General features: G+C 31.1%; 2 protein-coding genes across 3 annotated transcripts; one reads left to right on the top strand and one right to left on the bottom strand.

Annotated features, from left to right (window-relative positions):
* The first annotated feature begins 3,657 nt into the window (after nucleotides 1-3,657).
* Nucleotides 3,658-10,078, top strand: LOC100778545 (translation initiation factor eIF-2B subunit beta). 2 transcript variants are annotated; one of them, XM_003543116.4, is made up of 11 exons: nucleotides 3,658-3,755; nucleotides 3,885-3,953; nucleotides 4,123-4,277; nucleotides 4,911-5,198; nucleotides 5,621-5,750; nucleotides 6,943-7,050; nucleotides 7,148-7,250; nucleotides 7,356-7,481; nucleotides 8,924-9,111; nucleotides 9,232-9,359; nucleotides 9,830-10,078. In XM_003543116.4, exons 2-10 carry the CDS (start codon nucleotides 3,901-3,903, stop codon nucleotides 9,326-9,328), a joined length of 1,248 nt encoding a protein of 415 aa, XP_003543164.1. In that variant the 5' UTR covers nucleotides 3,658-3,755; nucleotides 3,885-3,900; the 3' UTR covers nucleotides 9,329-9,359; nucleotides 9,830-10,078. The 2 variants fall into 2 exon arrangements, with proteins under 2 accessions (XP_003543164.1, XP_040860961.1); XM_041005027.1 differs by having other exon boundaries at nucleotides 3,718-3,755; nucleotides 3,885-4,277.
* Nucleotides 10,079-11,974: 1,896 nt separating this feature from the next.
* LOC100778011 (syntaxin-81) lies at nucleotides 11,975-15,636 on the bottom strand. Its single transcript, XM_003543115.5, has 7 exons — nucleotides 15,265-15,636; nucleotides 14,971-15,054; nucleotides 14,752-14,856; nucleotides 13,593-13,736; nucleotides 12,933-13,175; nucleotides 12,680-12,811; nucleotides 11,975-12,336 (listed from the first exon to the last, which is right to left on the bottom strand). The coding sequence occupies exons 1-7, from the start codon at nucleotides 15,340-15,342 to the stop codon at nucleotides 12,193-12,195; spliced, it is 930 nt and encodes a 309-aa protein (XP_003543163.1). The 5' UTR covers nucleotides 15,343-15,636; the 3' UTR covers nucleotides 11,975-12,192.
* Between the last annotated feature and the right edge of the window lie 36 nt (nucleotides 15,637-15,672).

Genomic DNA, 15,672 nt, shown 5'->3' with positions numbered 1-15,672 from the left:
ATCAGAATCACACATAGTACAATTTAAAACAGACAAAAAATATAATTAAACTTAAAATAATTTTTATTAACATAAATAATAAAATAAATGAGAGAAAAATAAAGAATTTCATTAAAAATTGAAAACAAAAATAAAAAATATTAATTAGTTTTTTTAATCATTAACTAGTTATATAAACTTAATTACCCACACACCTTTATTTTAATTTTATGCGTATTTGAATATACGTCACATTTCTTTCAAAATCATGTCAATTTTGCATCTGACGTAGGAGTTTGTATCAGCTTCAATTTTTCCCATTCCTTTGGCACGTGAAAAACCTAATAACCCAGAACCAAACAAGCTAACTAGTAACTCAAACACGTAAATAATTGGCTTCCAAAAAATAATAATTACGTAAATAATTATAAATTAATTGAATTGAATTCCATAGGAACACAACACACTCATCTGACACTGTCTCCGCTTTGGTTGATGATCTCATTCAGACAATGTCACACTTAGTAACACAAAAAATCTCAATTTCAGGGACATAGATAGTGTTTAATGTTGACTTTTTTTTAAAAAAAAAAAAAAAACCTTTCTTTTTCATCATATGAGTAATACTCCTCTCCATGCTTGCTTGGTTTTCTTAGCCTTGACTCCTCACTTGCCTTGGCATCTTTTCAACATATTTAAATGATTCTCGATTTAAGTACACAACCCCATACCCAAATGACAACATTTGTAATACATAACTTTCATACTAGTATACTACCCAGTGAACCCGTATGCCCTTTACCTTGCCAAAGAAATATAAGAAATAAATTGCAGCACTCTTAGTGTGAGGTTCTTAAACTATTTTTTTAATTTAGTCTTTGAATTTATATTTACTTTTTAATTTTTTAATTAGATACTTTCTTCTAATTGTTTATTGTTGTTCCCGAAAATTAACTATTTGAGTCAATTATGTGAGTTATAGTAAAGTTCTTGTAATGTAAAATATATCTGAAGAAACTTATGAAAGAGTATTTGGGTTGAGTGAGTCTATAGAGGTCAAAATACTGATCAAATAACTTTGTTGAGAATATTTGGTTTAGAATTTGTATATGTGGAAATATTTTTTTTTCGGTGAAAAAAATCGTAAACAATATTGGATTCATGAACTAATTAGGACCTTATGATTATTTTATTTTTAGTAATGACAGTTTGGCAAACAGATCCAATTAAAAAAAATATTTGGGATCTCTTTATCAAAAGACTAATATCTTAACCTGTTTAACCGTCTTTTACATGCAATCTTTTTTCTTTTTGTATTTTTGCTATTTTGTTCTCCAATTATAAAAAAATTAATTTAAATTGATTTCAACTCTTAAGACTGCTTGAGAAATCTGATTAATTCCATCATCCTGTTTCTTTCAAGATGATTTTATTAATTTTATCATCATAAATATTTTAGTGTAATAAATAAATTTAGATAATTATGTTATTTTATTATTACATTGAGAAAAAGAATAAGAAGATAAATAATGTGATTATTCTTAATATGAAAAACTCTTTCAGTTTCATATTTAGAAAAACCCATATTTGATTTAGGTTCAAAATTTAGAGGCTAAGCTTAAATTTTACCGAGTGGGTTCAAGTTGGCGAACTCTTGGCACTTGGCAGGCTTGGTCTATTCTTTAGATCGTATACTAATAGCTTAAGTTGATTATTGACCAATTAAAAAAAAATTGAGAAAAAAAACCTTATTTGACTGAATTATAAGTATAAAATAATAATAATAATAATAATATATATTAAGTTAAATAACTCAACTTATCGAGAGGAATTAAAATCACAAACAAAAACTTTGAGTTACTAAGATCCGTCAAAGTCTTTTCAGGGACTAAAAAGTAAATCGTGACAATATATGGACTATTTTCATAATTTATTTTTGGGCGAGTTTAAAATCATAAAAAAAACCAGTATAAAAAATTTTAAAAATACTATTTTGTCACATGGCTTTATGTCAAACTAATAATGCATGTGAATGTTACAATATTACATAATAATCCAAGTTAACAGTGGAAACTAAAAGTGCATATAGAAAATTAATGAGAGACTATAATTGGTCCAAACTTTGTTAAAGAACTAGGCGAGGAATAAAAATATAATTAATTAAAGAAAATTAGGGGTGTATTGGATTGTAATTTTAAAGCACTATTTTGGTATAAAAAAAACATATGAATTTTAAAAGACTTTATAAGAATGTAATGACTTTTAAGATTTTTTAAAATACTTTTATAATTAAGATTTTGTAGTTTAAATTTTAATTAATTTATAAAATATGAATTCATAAGATTTGCAAAGATATTATGAATTTTTAAGATTTTAAATGATTCTATAAATTTGAAAAAATATTCAAAATTATCAATAAAGATTTGTGAATTTTGCGTACCCATTACTTTTAATAAAACTCATTTTATATAAGAAATCCAATAACTGGTACATAACAAATCAATTTTTTCTAACATATTTAGAAGCATAATAGACTTATTGTCCTCTAATCATAAAACATGTTAATTGCATAAAAATTATATACAACAATGTCTACCAGTCACATGAATACTTGTAACCATTTCCAAAATAACGATCTCACCAAACAAAAAACATGCTCGACAATTGTTTTAAATTCCATTTGTATATTTATCTACTTATACATGAGTCAACTTCTTACATTCATTTAAATTATATATTTCTGATGTTGATATATACTCACATTCATTTATATGTATAAACATTTAATTAAGATGCTCCAAATTCAAAAAATCGAAAAGATCTCTCATATCATGTGTCCTAAGATATGTTGATCATTGGTCGAAAGAGTAAAAAAATATGAATGTTTATCGTTTTCAACAAAGACACAAGAGATTATGTGTGATGAAAATAAAATATGTCAATTAGAAGGAAAATAAAAAAAGTTATGAAAATTCGACCGTTTGAGTAAGATTGTTTTATGTGTATTTTCTATTAAAAAAATCTCATAAAACCCATTAAAATCTATCGTAAAAAAAAATCCACCAAAATTTATATATTTTTAAATATTATAAAATTTATTTTAAGTTGTAAAAAATCTTAATTAAATACTAATAAATTTTAATAGATTTCTTAAAAAGTTATAATAGTCTTGATTCACAAAACTTATTTTTATTATTTAAAAATCTTAATTGAATATGTTAAAGATTTTTTTTTAAAAAAATATCTTTTAAAGTCTCTTGAAATCTTAATTCAATACTTCCTTAATTATTTATTTAGGTGATCCTTTAGCTTTATTTATTATTTATTAAAAATTGCTTCCTAAAATAAAATTCAGATACTACGTTAGAAATTCAGAAGAGAAAAAAAAAGACAAAATTTGTGGGCTGGTGGGTATCCGGATCCGAATATGGGCAATCGGATTCCACGAAAGTGAACTGATAAAAGCCTGACACGCTACCGGATTCAGTGCATTTAAGCATTCACGCAGTCATGAACTAGAGCCGTTAGATCAAGATCAGCGGATGAAATTTCGGATGCATATTTTAAGTCTGGATTACGAGGCAAAAAATGATTCGTCAATCTTCATCCAACGGTTAATATTATCTCACTGCGTGAATTCGATAAATTCCCGACCGCAGAAAATATGGGTTTTGGGGACACATTTGCGAATTAATATAGTACCCCTTTCTCTTTCATTCTCAAAAATTTTCTCGCAGACACTCTTATTCGAGCTCCAATTAAAAACCCTTGACACTGTAATACTACTTTAGCTTACTCTTTTATTTGTATTTTCATTCAGTAAAATCCTATTCTGTTTTTTTTTTTTAATTATTATTATTGTTGTTCTTATTGAAAAAAAAAATTATTGTTGTTATTATTTTCAGGTTGCGTTTGGCTAAAATGCCGGATGTTCAGACCCTTGTTAACGATTTTCTGAATCAGCTTAAGAAACGGTAATTATTTCCTCCTTTGATGCTGTTTGAGTTCAATGAATGGCGTATTTCGAGGTTTAGGATTTTATTTTTGTTATTTTTCTCTTTACGCGCGTGTGCGTGTGTGTTTGATTTATTATTTGTTTATATTTGTGATTTCTTATTTATTTGTTTTGCTGAGTGATGCTAGTAAAATTGAAGGTTCTCAGGCCACAGCGAAGCTCACAGCAGAGTTGCTCCGGTCTGTGATTTCACAGCAGCGAGTGCCACACACAAACCAAGCCACAGCTCTGATTAATGCAGTGAGGGCTGTGGGGGAGCAGCTTATTGCTGCTAATCCTGTTGGTATGTTAAGATTAATGTTTTTTTTATAAATTTTTTTATAATTTGTTTATGACTATAAATATGCATGTTAGAGATCCATCATTGACTAATGATATGGTCAAAATAGAATAGATATTAGATAAGTGAGGGGGCAAATCTTAATCTATAAGCTAGCTTTTGGGAGTTGAATTAGGCTCAAATCAGAATTCTAAGAAGGTATTAGAACCTATTTTAGTTGTTGTTAGGCCTATATGGCCATTATTGGACCTTTTGTGGTTGTTCAGTCTTGCAAACTTCACGCTTGAGTGTCTAGTCCCCCAGTGTGAGGGGAGATCCCCCATTGACTAGTTATATGGCAAAAGTAGTGTATATAAGTGGGTGGTAAATCTCACTCCATGAACTAGCTTTTGGGGTTGAGTTAGGTCCAAATTCTAATTCTCAGAATGCATTTTGTATTTATTGTGTTCAATGATTTATAACAGTTGAAGTATGTATTTTTGGGTTTATTTGCAGACTGATTTCCTAGATTAGTAGTTCTTTTGTTGAAGGATGTTCTAGAGTCACACGCACAAGTTTATTATGATTTGGGAATTATGGAGATTTATTTATTGTTTGCCTATCATGATTCATGACATGTAATGTATGTGGTTGCAGAGCTAGCTGTCGGAAATATCGTGAGGCGTGTTTTGCACATTATAAGGGAAGAGGATCTTTCCCTTGCAACAGCTGCTATGGATGGTTTGGGGGTATCAGCTGCAAGTGATGATGAAGATGATGCAGAGCGAGATGAAAATCCTGTTTTATCTGCTGCTGCTGTTGCAGCTGCTGCTAGAAGCACATTGCGTCCACCGTCATTGCAAACTCTTCTAGAGGATACATCTGATTCAGCTGCCCCTCCCCACACATCTTCCTCAGGGGGTGAATCTGATGGGAGAAGTAGATGTGAGGATTGTGCTAGGCTATTGAGAATTTTAGAACTTTTATAATATTTTCCATGATATATTATTTTTGCTTAATAGAAAAAGGCCTTCGCATTTCTGGATACTCAGAAATTCATGCCAAAATGCCATACAGAAGTCATTTTTTATTTCATTCTTTTACATGCAAAGTTCATGTAAGACACCTGATTTCATTTAGTTTTGATAAACTTTTGTTGTGCTACAAGTATTATTTTTTTCACATTTTTTAAAGATATTTTAATGCTTCATTGACATTACAGGATGTTTATTTGTTGATCCCTGTGAATAGTTAATAATGTTGTTTCCTTCTTAGGTGGCATTTGATGAAATATTTGTTCTTGCTGTTGTTTTGCTGTTCAATTGCATGTATTTTTGTGTTATGAGTTTTGTTTTCCTTTGTTACAGCTGTGGAAAAAGGTTCAAGAGGGAGGAAATTGAAGCATGATGTCATCGAAGCAGTCAATGAACTTATTCAAGACATATCTACTTGCTATGAACAAATAGCCGAGCAGGCAGTGGAGCACATTCATCACAAGTTCGTTTCCCATGAAACTACTATAAAGATAAATTGTTTATCTCTAGCTACTTGAAAGTGCTTGTTTTAAAACACTTATACATGCTTTTCAAAAGCCAGATTGTTCTGTGACTTTGAAAAGCTTGCATGGAAATTTTTACATATTTATAGATTATTTATTTTGAGCCTAAAATGTGTCAGAAATCATTCTATTTTATTTGGCATCGATACTAAGATTTATTCTGGTCATAAATGGGTATTTTACAAAGGGTTCCAACACCCAGGAATTATCCTCTTAATGGCTTATTGAAACTTGAAAGCTTTTGCTTCCTGAGTTGAGTATTCTTTACCAGGTCTTAATAGTGAACAGTACATTATAAACTGTTATTGTTATTTATAGCAATTGTATAAGAGGCAATGCATATGTTAAGTGCCCAATACATTCTTTTTTAGCACTTTTTATTATTTTGTTAATGGAAGAAGATTGGACTGAAATGGCAAAGTATAACAGAATTGGAAGATTCCAACTAGATTTTTTATGTAGCTACTTATATGGTTGAGTTTATCAAGCCACACTTTTGTTAAAGCTTCGCTTGGAGGCTGTCTTGTCTTACCCTCATTGTTTTTTAGCTTCCTGTGGAGTATGGATTACCTTAATGTACAGTATGATAGCATTACTGGTCTCAGATGCAAAACAGATAATAGTACCTTATTTTATGAATATATAGTAATTGTATTTGGGGTAGCTACAATTGGCTGACATTATTAGTCAAAGAACAATTTTGAAATACATAACATTACCTTAGAATATCATGTGTCTATTTGATAAATGCCATTTAATTTACAACATCAAACAATGGAGTATGGAGTCTACAATATTTATCTTTTTGAAAGTAACTCTGATGTGGCTTGTTTTCTTGTATATTGGGAAAGTAAGTTATTTTTCATGTTGATGTTTCTCAAATTTAAGGTTGTTTTGTGTTGCAGAAGATTGCCTAATCTACATGACTAAATTTAAGGTTCCATATATTTTCCTTATATTTTTTCTTGTATCCCTAGTATATTAATAACCAAGGAGAATGCTCTTCTGTTGATTTTTGTGATCAAGTATTATGATGATTTTTTCCCTTTTTCTTTAGTTTCTTTTTTAGATAGAAGAAAATGTTTTATTCTTTTTCTTATTATCTAACACTTCTGTTTGCACGATTTTCAGCGAGGTAATATTAACGTTAGGCAGCTCAAAAACAGTGTTGGAATTTCTTTATGCTGCTAAGGAAAAACAGAGATCATTTAAGGTCTTTGTTGCTGAAGGTGCCCCTAGGTTGGTTGTAGTGGCTATGTAACATTTGCATTTATTTGCAATGAACTTGTTTATATTCTTCATAAGACAATTTAATATTTACTGGGTGTGCAATCAGATATCAGGGGCATCTCCTTGCAAAGGAATTAGCCGCTAGAGGCTTACAGACCACAGTAATTACTGATTCGGCTGTTTTTGCAATGATTTCTCGAGTGAACATGGTATGTGAAAATCGTGGCATAATTTTCAGAATCAAGACTCATGCTATATTTAAGTTGATTTTTTTTATGCTGTATTTAAGTTGACTTAAACTTACCATTATATAGGTTATAGTTGGAGCTCATGCTGTCATGGCTAATGGTGGAGTTATTGCACCAGTGGGGTTAAATATGGTTGCACTTGCAGCTCAAAGGCATGCCGTTCCATTTGTTGTACTTGCTGGGAGTCACAAGGTGAGTTGTTAACATGTAATATCTTTGTGCCTCACATGCCATGTTCTAGGAAACAAGAATGCTTTTATGACTTTTGGTGTCTCCCCATAACTTCCTTCCTTTTGTTAAAATCTGGAAATAGGATGATAGTTTATTGCCAAATTCATGGGAGACAAATTATGAACTGTTTTTTGTGCATTTGGAGTTGAGAATTAGTTGTTAATTGATTTGGATAATACATTACAGTTTGTATATTTTTAAATTGAAATATCAAAATCAAAATAATACATAATTAATGTGGTGTTTTTAATTTGTTTTACTGAATTTTCAAAATGTATCACCAAACAATATTTGATAGTTCAAACCTAATATTAGACAAAAGTATTAACTTTTGCCCCTTTTCTTCTTCCTTTCTCTTCTTTAACTAGAAATGGAGGGATAATATAGAATAGTTAACCAACTATGAATGGTCAACCCAAAAGGTTTCATTACATGTTAGTCCTTCTTTAGGGTATTTAGAGAATTTATTATGGCATTAAAAGGCCAATGAGGAAGAAGAGACAAATGGTTTGAATGACTTTTGAATGTATATAACATACAAAATCTTTGAAATATAGATCTAAATTAAAAGTGTGTAAAATTTTTAGCCATTAGTTTAAAATAATGGTACTAAATTTTTTATTATCATGATGAGGTGATAGTGAAGCGTAGAATTCTTAATATATATCCATATAGACGCTAATTATTCCATTTCTACTAGTTTTAGAGAAACCTGATTTCATTTTGTGTTTTAAGAGTTGGTATTATCAGAGTTTGAACTCTGAGTGTCAATATATTTTTGAAAGCTGCTTAATTGTACTCTTGTCGTCTGCACAGTTATCTATTTCTAATGAATGTAATGTATGTTTAAAGTCTAGATATCTCAAACTGTTTAAATTGGTTACTCTTGACGTAATGATGGAATTTGTAGAGATTTGAAATTCTGAATTTAACAACATTTTGTGATGATAATGAAATAGCTGCTTCTTAGGTATTGACTTAATTAAGATGTGTCCAGACTCCAGATTGTGATAATATTACTAATTACTAATAATACAAAATACCTCCAGGCTTTCCATTAATTGCTTTTAAGGAAACTTTGATGCCATTTAGAATTAATTTGTGATCTCCTTCATCATCTCTTTCACCAACATTTTGGCTTTAGTTACTGGCCTGTTGGGTGTGATGGGGAAATTTCAAGTTTCGTTACTGGAGCATTAGCAATTTAGCATTAGTTAATATGCAGGGGGGTTTGATTGTATTAACAAATCGTGTTTGACTTATTTGGCTTAGGCCTTTCTTTGTAATTTCCTTAGTCTGTTCTGGGCACTTCTTGTGCTTTAGTACAGACTGTTAATAAATTTTGCTTACGAAAAAAACCAACTGTTCGGCTTTTGTTGAAATTTGCTATATTTTGTTGACAGTTGTGCCCTCTGTATCCACACAATCCTGAAGTCCTACTGAATGAGCTGAGATCCCCATCCGAGCTACTTGACTTTGGGGAATTCTCAGATTGCATGGATTCTGCAAGTGGTGCCGGTTCTCTTCATGTCGTTAATCCAACATTTGATTACGTGCCACCAAAACTTGTTAGTCTCTTCATTACTGACACGTAAGTTGAACTGAAATTGATTGGAAAAACTTGCTTTCCTTTATGATTGACTATGGAAAATGTGTTTACTAATTGGATTCTTTTTCTGCACTCGTTTGTTTGGAAATTACTTCTTCTTAGAGGAGGGCATAACCCATCGTATATGTACCGGCTCATAGCTGATTACTACTCAGCTGATGATTTGGTGGTGAAACGAAGACCCACTACAGGGAGTTGAGTTCAGATACCCCAAATTTTGTCCTATAAATGTAAGGAAGCAATTAACTATTTTTATACTTCTGTTTTCATTTTGTCTATGTTATATTGGTTGAGAGGACTGGTGAGACAACCATGTTAATTTCTGAAACAAATAGTTATGCGAAGAAGTTGGTGTTTGTGCACAGTCAATATTGTGATAGACTAGTAAAATCTGATCCGATCTGAGCTTATTGAGATGGGACTCTTTAATTTATTCATATATTATATAATAGAATATTAATTATTAATAATTAATAATAAAAACATTTCTTGCTCTCTTTAATTTAATTTTATTTAAACGTTTTATTTAAATTTAAAAATACCCATCTAAAGAACAGGAAACTTACAAGTTATTATTATTATTATTATTTATTATTATTATTATTTTTTAAAGCATCTAAGGCTTTGTAGCAATTCTTGCAATGGTTTTTCTGTTTTAAAGGAACATCTATATAATGACATTTCGGTGGTCCATTTTCAGGTTGTTGGTGTTCTCTGATGAACCATGAGCTAGAGATATTTGTGTAGTAGAAAATGAACCTTATTAAAAATGGTAGGAATTGAGGTGGAGAAATTGTAATCGTGGAAATGATATGGGAAAATACAAAGTGAAACAAGGAAAATTACATTTTTGTGGTTCTGACTTCTTGGACATAACATTGTCGTTTTAGTTTTGGGCCCAATCTTGGGCATTCAAGAATATCAACTGTCCCCATTTTTTAATTGTACATCTTTGTTTCCACATAAAGAAATGCTAATACTATTTTTCGTCTTTATATATACAAAATTCTAGTGTAGCTATCTGAATGTTACTTGAAAATGTGGTTGCGATAGTAACATGTTTTTTATTTGAACAAATGAAAATCGTAGACTTTTAAGCACATAAGGTCTAAGAGGATGGTTTTTGTCATGAAATGTGCCAGTAGTCTATTTTTGTAAAACATTTAATTTTTCATTTTTTAAATTAGAATAATCTCTTGAACTCTCCTTTCTTACATAATACCCAGTCACTTGTCTTGGTAATTTTAAGAGGGTTTTTATTTTTTATATTAAATTAAGTTAATATTTCTTTTCTTTTGATTAATTGTTCCTTAAAGAATGTGTAGTTTCTTTAATTAATACTAGTTTGTTTTTTGTAAAGTTTATGCTCTTGTGACTATTGAATAATAATTTATTAAATATGTTTATATTAAAGAGGTCTAGATAAATTTAACGAATAGATCAAATGAGGTAATCACATTTTACCTAAACAAATTACAAGTGATTCAACTTTGGAATAAAATTAGTGGCTGACCTCAACTTTGAGGGAGTATTTATAGCCAACTCCACATTTCTTATAAGAGTGAGAGTAAACTATAAGAATAAATAATTTAGGCTTGTGAAAAAACTTTACATTGTTATTTTAATTATAAAAATGAATGTTAGTTAAATTTTACAATGATTTTTAATTAGTTAATCATGTAAAACTTTTTACATTCACAATATATAACCTTTAAATTGAAACTATAAAATTGAAATTACTTTTTAATTAAGGGTATTTTAAAAAGTATAAATAAAACAGTTAAACAAATAAAAATAAACAATGGTTGGAGTACACCAATACATATGTACATAAGTCTAAGAATAGACCCTTACACATTCTACACCACATATGCAAATATTTTAATAGGTAATCTTCCAAAAGTTTATGTAAATAGATTATCTAGCCCTTCTCTCTCTAAAAAAAAAATCCCTTCTTCCACTCATCAGATTGTGTACTATACTCGCTTGAAATCTTTTGCACCCTATTAGCCACCATAAGCAATAAGGACTGATGATAAATACTCCGACTTGGATTAAAAACATTTTCATATTTATTGATTGGAAAAAAAATCCTTTAATTTATAAATTACCAGTATTTTGTTTATACGATAATCATTATTATACTTTTACTTTTCAATATTTTTCAAAAGGAATTGAAGTCATCGTCTTCTTTCTTTAAGTACCAAAACTTGAAATCTTTAATCATTGATGATGAAACTTCAATCTCTTAGAATGTGTTTAGATAGAAAAGTTTAACTGAGAAAAATAATTTATTAGAGAATTTGAATTTCTGTAATTTAGAATTCATTGTTTGGATGCTTTTTATGAAGAATTTAAAATTTTAGAATTTTAAAACAGAATTTTAAATAACTAAAAATCTGGAATTTCAATTTTCTTTTAAAAGGTGAAAAATTGAAATTCTCTTCTTACAGTCTTCTTCAAGAAACATTGTCTGAACTCCTAAAATATCGATAGAGTGTGAACATAAAGGATCACGTATAACTAACACATTTTTTTCATCCTCATAATTTTAATTTTTTTTATCCAAACATAAAATTTTAAAAATAAAAGAATTTCAATTGAAGTATTTGAAATTCTTAGAATTTTAAATTTCTCATAATTTTAAATTTCTCCATCCAAACATACTCTTAATTAATTGACACTAAAAATACTTCATTCCAGAAGATATGACAGTGCCTAGTATGAGTTATAACAGGTTCAGTGAGGAATTCTTTTAACATTTCCAGCATGAAAGAAGAAATTTTAGTCCCTTCAATTTCCTTTATTTCTCCTCCAAACTTACAAACCAAATAAGATATTTTGATTTCCCTCCCCTCCTACCAAACAGTAGGCAGGTCTCTTTTGTCATTCCCTTCATAAATTGATTACTAAAATTCTGTCTCCAATAAACATCGAATCTAGAAAAAGATGCCTTCCTAGTGGTAAAAAGTAAAAACAAATATTGACAGCAATAGGGAAAAAAGAGAAAAGGGGCAGAGAGTGTCTATAAGATACACTGTGATAGCAGAAAACCAAAAGCATTTAACTATACCAATCAAGAAAGAGGATTGAAAAAGTAAGCACAAATAGAAATAGTAAAAGAAATGTCCTGCTGCTGCTATTCCTCTGAATGGCTTGTGAGAGTTCTTTGTTACCAAGCTCAACATTCTTAGTAGCTTCAACAGCCTGTAAAAGGCGGCAGAAGAACTATTATATTTCTTGGAAATTGGAAATGCAACTATTTTTGTGCAGATTAAACATTTAGCACAGTACTTACTGCACTACAATGTTGAAACCTGTGAAAATATATACCTTCATAGTATGAATTACTAATACATAGAGTATGGATATTAGGATTTTTAGGTGAATAAAATACAGATTATTTATTTTTAGGATCACTGTGTTATCAAGTGGGATTTGCATAATATTTAGATTACAACAGAGATATGATAGATGGCGACCTTAAAATGTTCACAAAATAATAATCAAAAAGGAGAACAAGGGTGAAGAATATGATATGTTATCTAACCTGATCATACAGATGCTCAATTTGCTGAGCTTGATGCAAAACATGTGTAGACATGAGGTGATTTAGTGCAGACATCTCCACCATCTTAGTTTCGGTTTCTTGAACTGTATCGAGAAGACTAGTCAATTCCACCTACATGAAAAGAAACAATGGCAAATGGTTAGTTATAAGAATCTAATAGCTTACAATTAAACAAATGACACATGATAGAATAACTCCCACATAAACTCATAAGGAAATTGATTTTTATCACCTGAAGGGCACGTGTTTCATCGTCCAAGAGTTGCTGTTGGACTCTTAGAGGCTCAGAGCGTAACTCCTCAGGTTCTCTGAGCTCCATGTCACCTGACTTAGAGGTTTCTGCAGAATCTTTCCTGGCTACACGGTTAAGTTTTCTTCGTGGTATTGCTTTGTTAATAGCGTCCTGGAAGCGTACAGCTCTGAGCTGATCAAACTGTGCCGTAACTGAATGGAGTCTCTCACTTAAAATTAGAACCTAAAATCGGAGCCAACTAAACATTAGCATACAAACAAGCAAATAGCCATCTCAATTCATGAATGTATTAGTATTCAGGAGTTCAATGGAATAAAATTATCAACCATTGACTGTGCATATGGGATCAAGATGATTGTCTCATAGCCAGTGTTTTTCAATTTTATTTTTTTTTGGGGGGGGGGGGGGGCGGGGGGGGGGGAGGGCGGGGGTCCTGTTGTTATCCCATGTCTTGGAGAAAAACTGAAAGTAACACTACTCCGCAGAAAATGTGATTCATATTTTCATGATCAACATGGACAAAGACAAATAGATAAAAAAAAATATATGTTCCTTTTAAAGTATTAGAAAAGGATACAACTGCTGACCCACATAAGTAACTAATAACTGAAAAAATCAACAAGCACCATAAGTCCTTACCACCCCATGTTTGTGGGCAATGGTGTCGGCATTAGATTTTGTGGTTGCAATGCCAAGCCAATGTTTCGAAGTTTCCTCCTCTTGATTTATACTATTCTTAAGAATATCAATTTGTTCCTGGCAAGTTTTAATAAAAGTACTAACCTGCACCAAAGTGATTACAAAATAATATTAAGTCATCAGCAAAACTCTGCACAACTTTTCAAGGATGCTATACAATAACAGGATAACAATTCTTCTTGACCCATAAAGAGAGGAGACTAATAGAAATGACATATAAGTAGCTGAAGCCCAAATCACTTGGCAGGCTTAAAATAAGTTCAACTTATACATTGTTGTGAGTTGTGACTTTTGAGTGACATTGGAGTGAACATCAAAAACAAAACCAAACAGCCTATGAAAGTTCAACTTTGACTGATTTGTGGGAACCCCTACGGATGGAAGCAAAGTGAGAGAAACAATGCTATTTAATGATGATGGTGATAGAAGTGAAAGCATAAATTAATACCAGCCTAAGAAAGACCATAATCTAAATACATGTTATCCCCCAGCATAATAAAGAGAGGATCTAGAAGTTGTATGTGTGAAGGATCAAAGTAGAGAAACTGTTAGACAGCTGTTTGGGAAGTTAGTTAGTCTGGGCTGGCTACCAGATAGACTGTTGAAGTGATAGTTAATAATAAGGGGACATGTTGTATAGAAGGGTAATTATCTGAGAGAAAAACCAAGCCTTGGATTCAGTATTTCATCCTTGAGAAGGAGTTCTCTCCTTGAAGCATTTTTTTGCCCAAAACCTAAAGTGATACATATCTTAATCTCTTCTCTCTTTCTATCACTCGCTCCTTGATCAGTTTCTTGCTAATTTCTCTTTCTATTGGTTGTTTCTCTCCCTAGACAACATCTATAAAGAAAAATGACTTCACAGACCAAATCACAAGACTGTCTAAGTAAACAAATTCATGCCTTATCATGTACTACACAGTTGTGGGAAAGCTGTAAAGCATCAACGTGAAGCATAAAATTAAGTGAAATGTGAAACACTAAACTTTTGCTGAGAACCAATCTGATCAAATAGCAATATCAATAAGCACTACTATTTTCCAATTGTCAAGTATGACATTGACACCGCAATTCTTTCAAAACTAGTGTCCCGGCTTACTTCATGCTCAATGCTATCTCTCTCTTTTTCAGTCGTGCGATGCAGATCCGTGTAGTCCTTTCTATGCTTCAACAAAAACTGATCCAGCTCTCCAATACTCTCCAACTATAAACAAAGAGAAAAAAAGGTCACATTACATAAAATTAGCAATGCACAACACACAGCACAAACATAATCATAGTAGCTGACTAAAAAGAACAATATGAAAGCTGAGTCTACCGTCTTCAATGCGGCTTTGGAAAACGGGGACCTTTGCGGCGGTTTATGAATAATGAAAGATGCCATTACGGACGCCAATTTAGCCTGCCAAACGAATAATAATCACACTAAGACTCGAAACAATTCAAAGCTCAAACCAATAACCAATTACAATAAAATTGATCCAAAAACCGTAATTAGTTGATCCGAAACATTGCATTTCCACAAAAACAAAAATAAAACTAAAATTAACGATTTGGATTATGAGGATCATGAAATAGTGAATGAGAAATTGAGAAAAAAAAAAAAAGAAACCTCATCGTAGCCCAAAGAGCGAGCGGTGTGGCGCACGGCGTCTTTGAAATCTTCGGTTCTGTCCCTTGCTTTTCCCATCTCTCAATTGTCGCCGATCAATGGGAGTTCAAAGACAGAAAATAAAGAAACCAAATTATCGTGAGATAGGATACCACTCAATGAGATAGTGTCGTTGTGCTTGAAAGAGTGAATATGGGTCGAAGAAATGCGTTGAAGGGAGCTCTGCAAAACCTAACCTAAGGGAAGAAGATGAAGACGATGCCTTCTTCCAATCTAAACGTTTCGTTTCATACCATACTAGTGAAAAAATTTCTTCTTCCTTTCTCTTTACATTTAATTAATTAAAATTAAAATAAAGTAAAACTTCATAATTTCTTAATGAATGACTCAAGACATTGGAAAAATCCT

This window comes from Glycine max, chromosome 9, assembly GCF_000004515.6.
Source record: "Glycine max cultivar Williams 82 chromosome 9, Glycine_max_v4.0, whole genome shotgun sequence".
NCBI lineage: Eukaryota > Viridiplantae > Streptophyta > Magnoliopsida > Fabales > Fabaceae > Glycine > Glycine max.
This window is presented reverse-complemented; position numbering and strand designations above follow the sequence as displayed.

Bases quoted from the DNA above. Each gene is read 5' to 3' on its own strand.
- LOC100778545 (XM_041005027.1), top strand. From the start codon at position 3,989: ATGAATGGCGTATTTCGAGGTTTAGGATTTTATTTTTGTTATTTTTCT. The intron at 4,278-4,910 runs GTATGTTAAGAT...ATGTGGTTGCAG, and splicing joins TATTGCTGCTAATCCTGTTG to AGCTAGCTGTCGGAAATATC. The intron at 5,199-5,620 runs GTGAGGATTGTG...CCTTTGTTACAG, and splicing joins ATCTGATGGGAGAAGTAGAT to CTGTGGAAAAAGGTTCAAGA.
- LOC100778011 (XM_003543115.5), bottom strand. From the start codon at position 15,342: ATGGGAAAAGCAAGGGACAGAACCGAAGATTTCAAAGACGCCGTGCGC. The intron at 15,055-15,264 runs GTTTCTTTTTTT...TTCGTTTGGCAG, and splicing joins GCTCTTTGGGCTACGATGAG to GCTAAATTGGCGTCCGTAAT. The intron at 13,737-14,751 runs GTAAGCCGGGAC...ACTTTGGTGCAG, and splicing joins GAGATAGCATTGAGCATGAA to GTTAGTACTTTTATTAAAAC.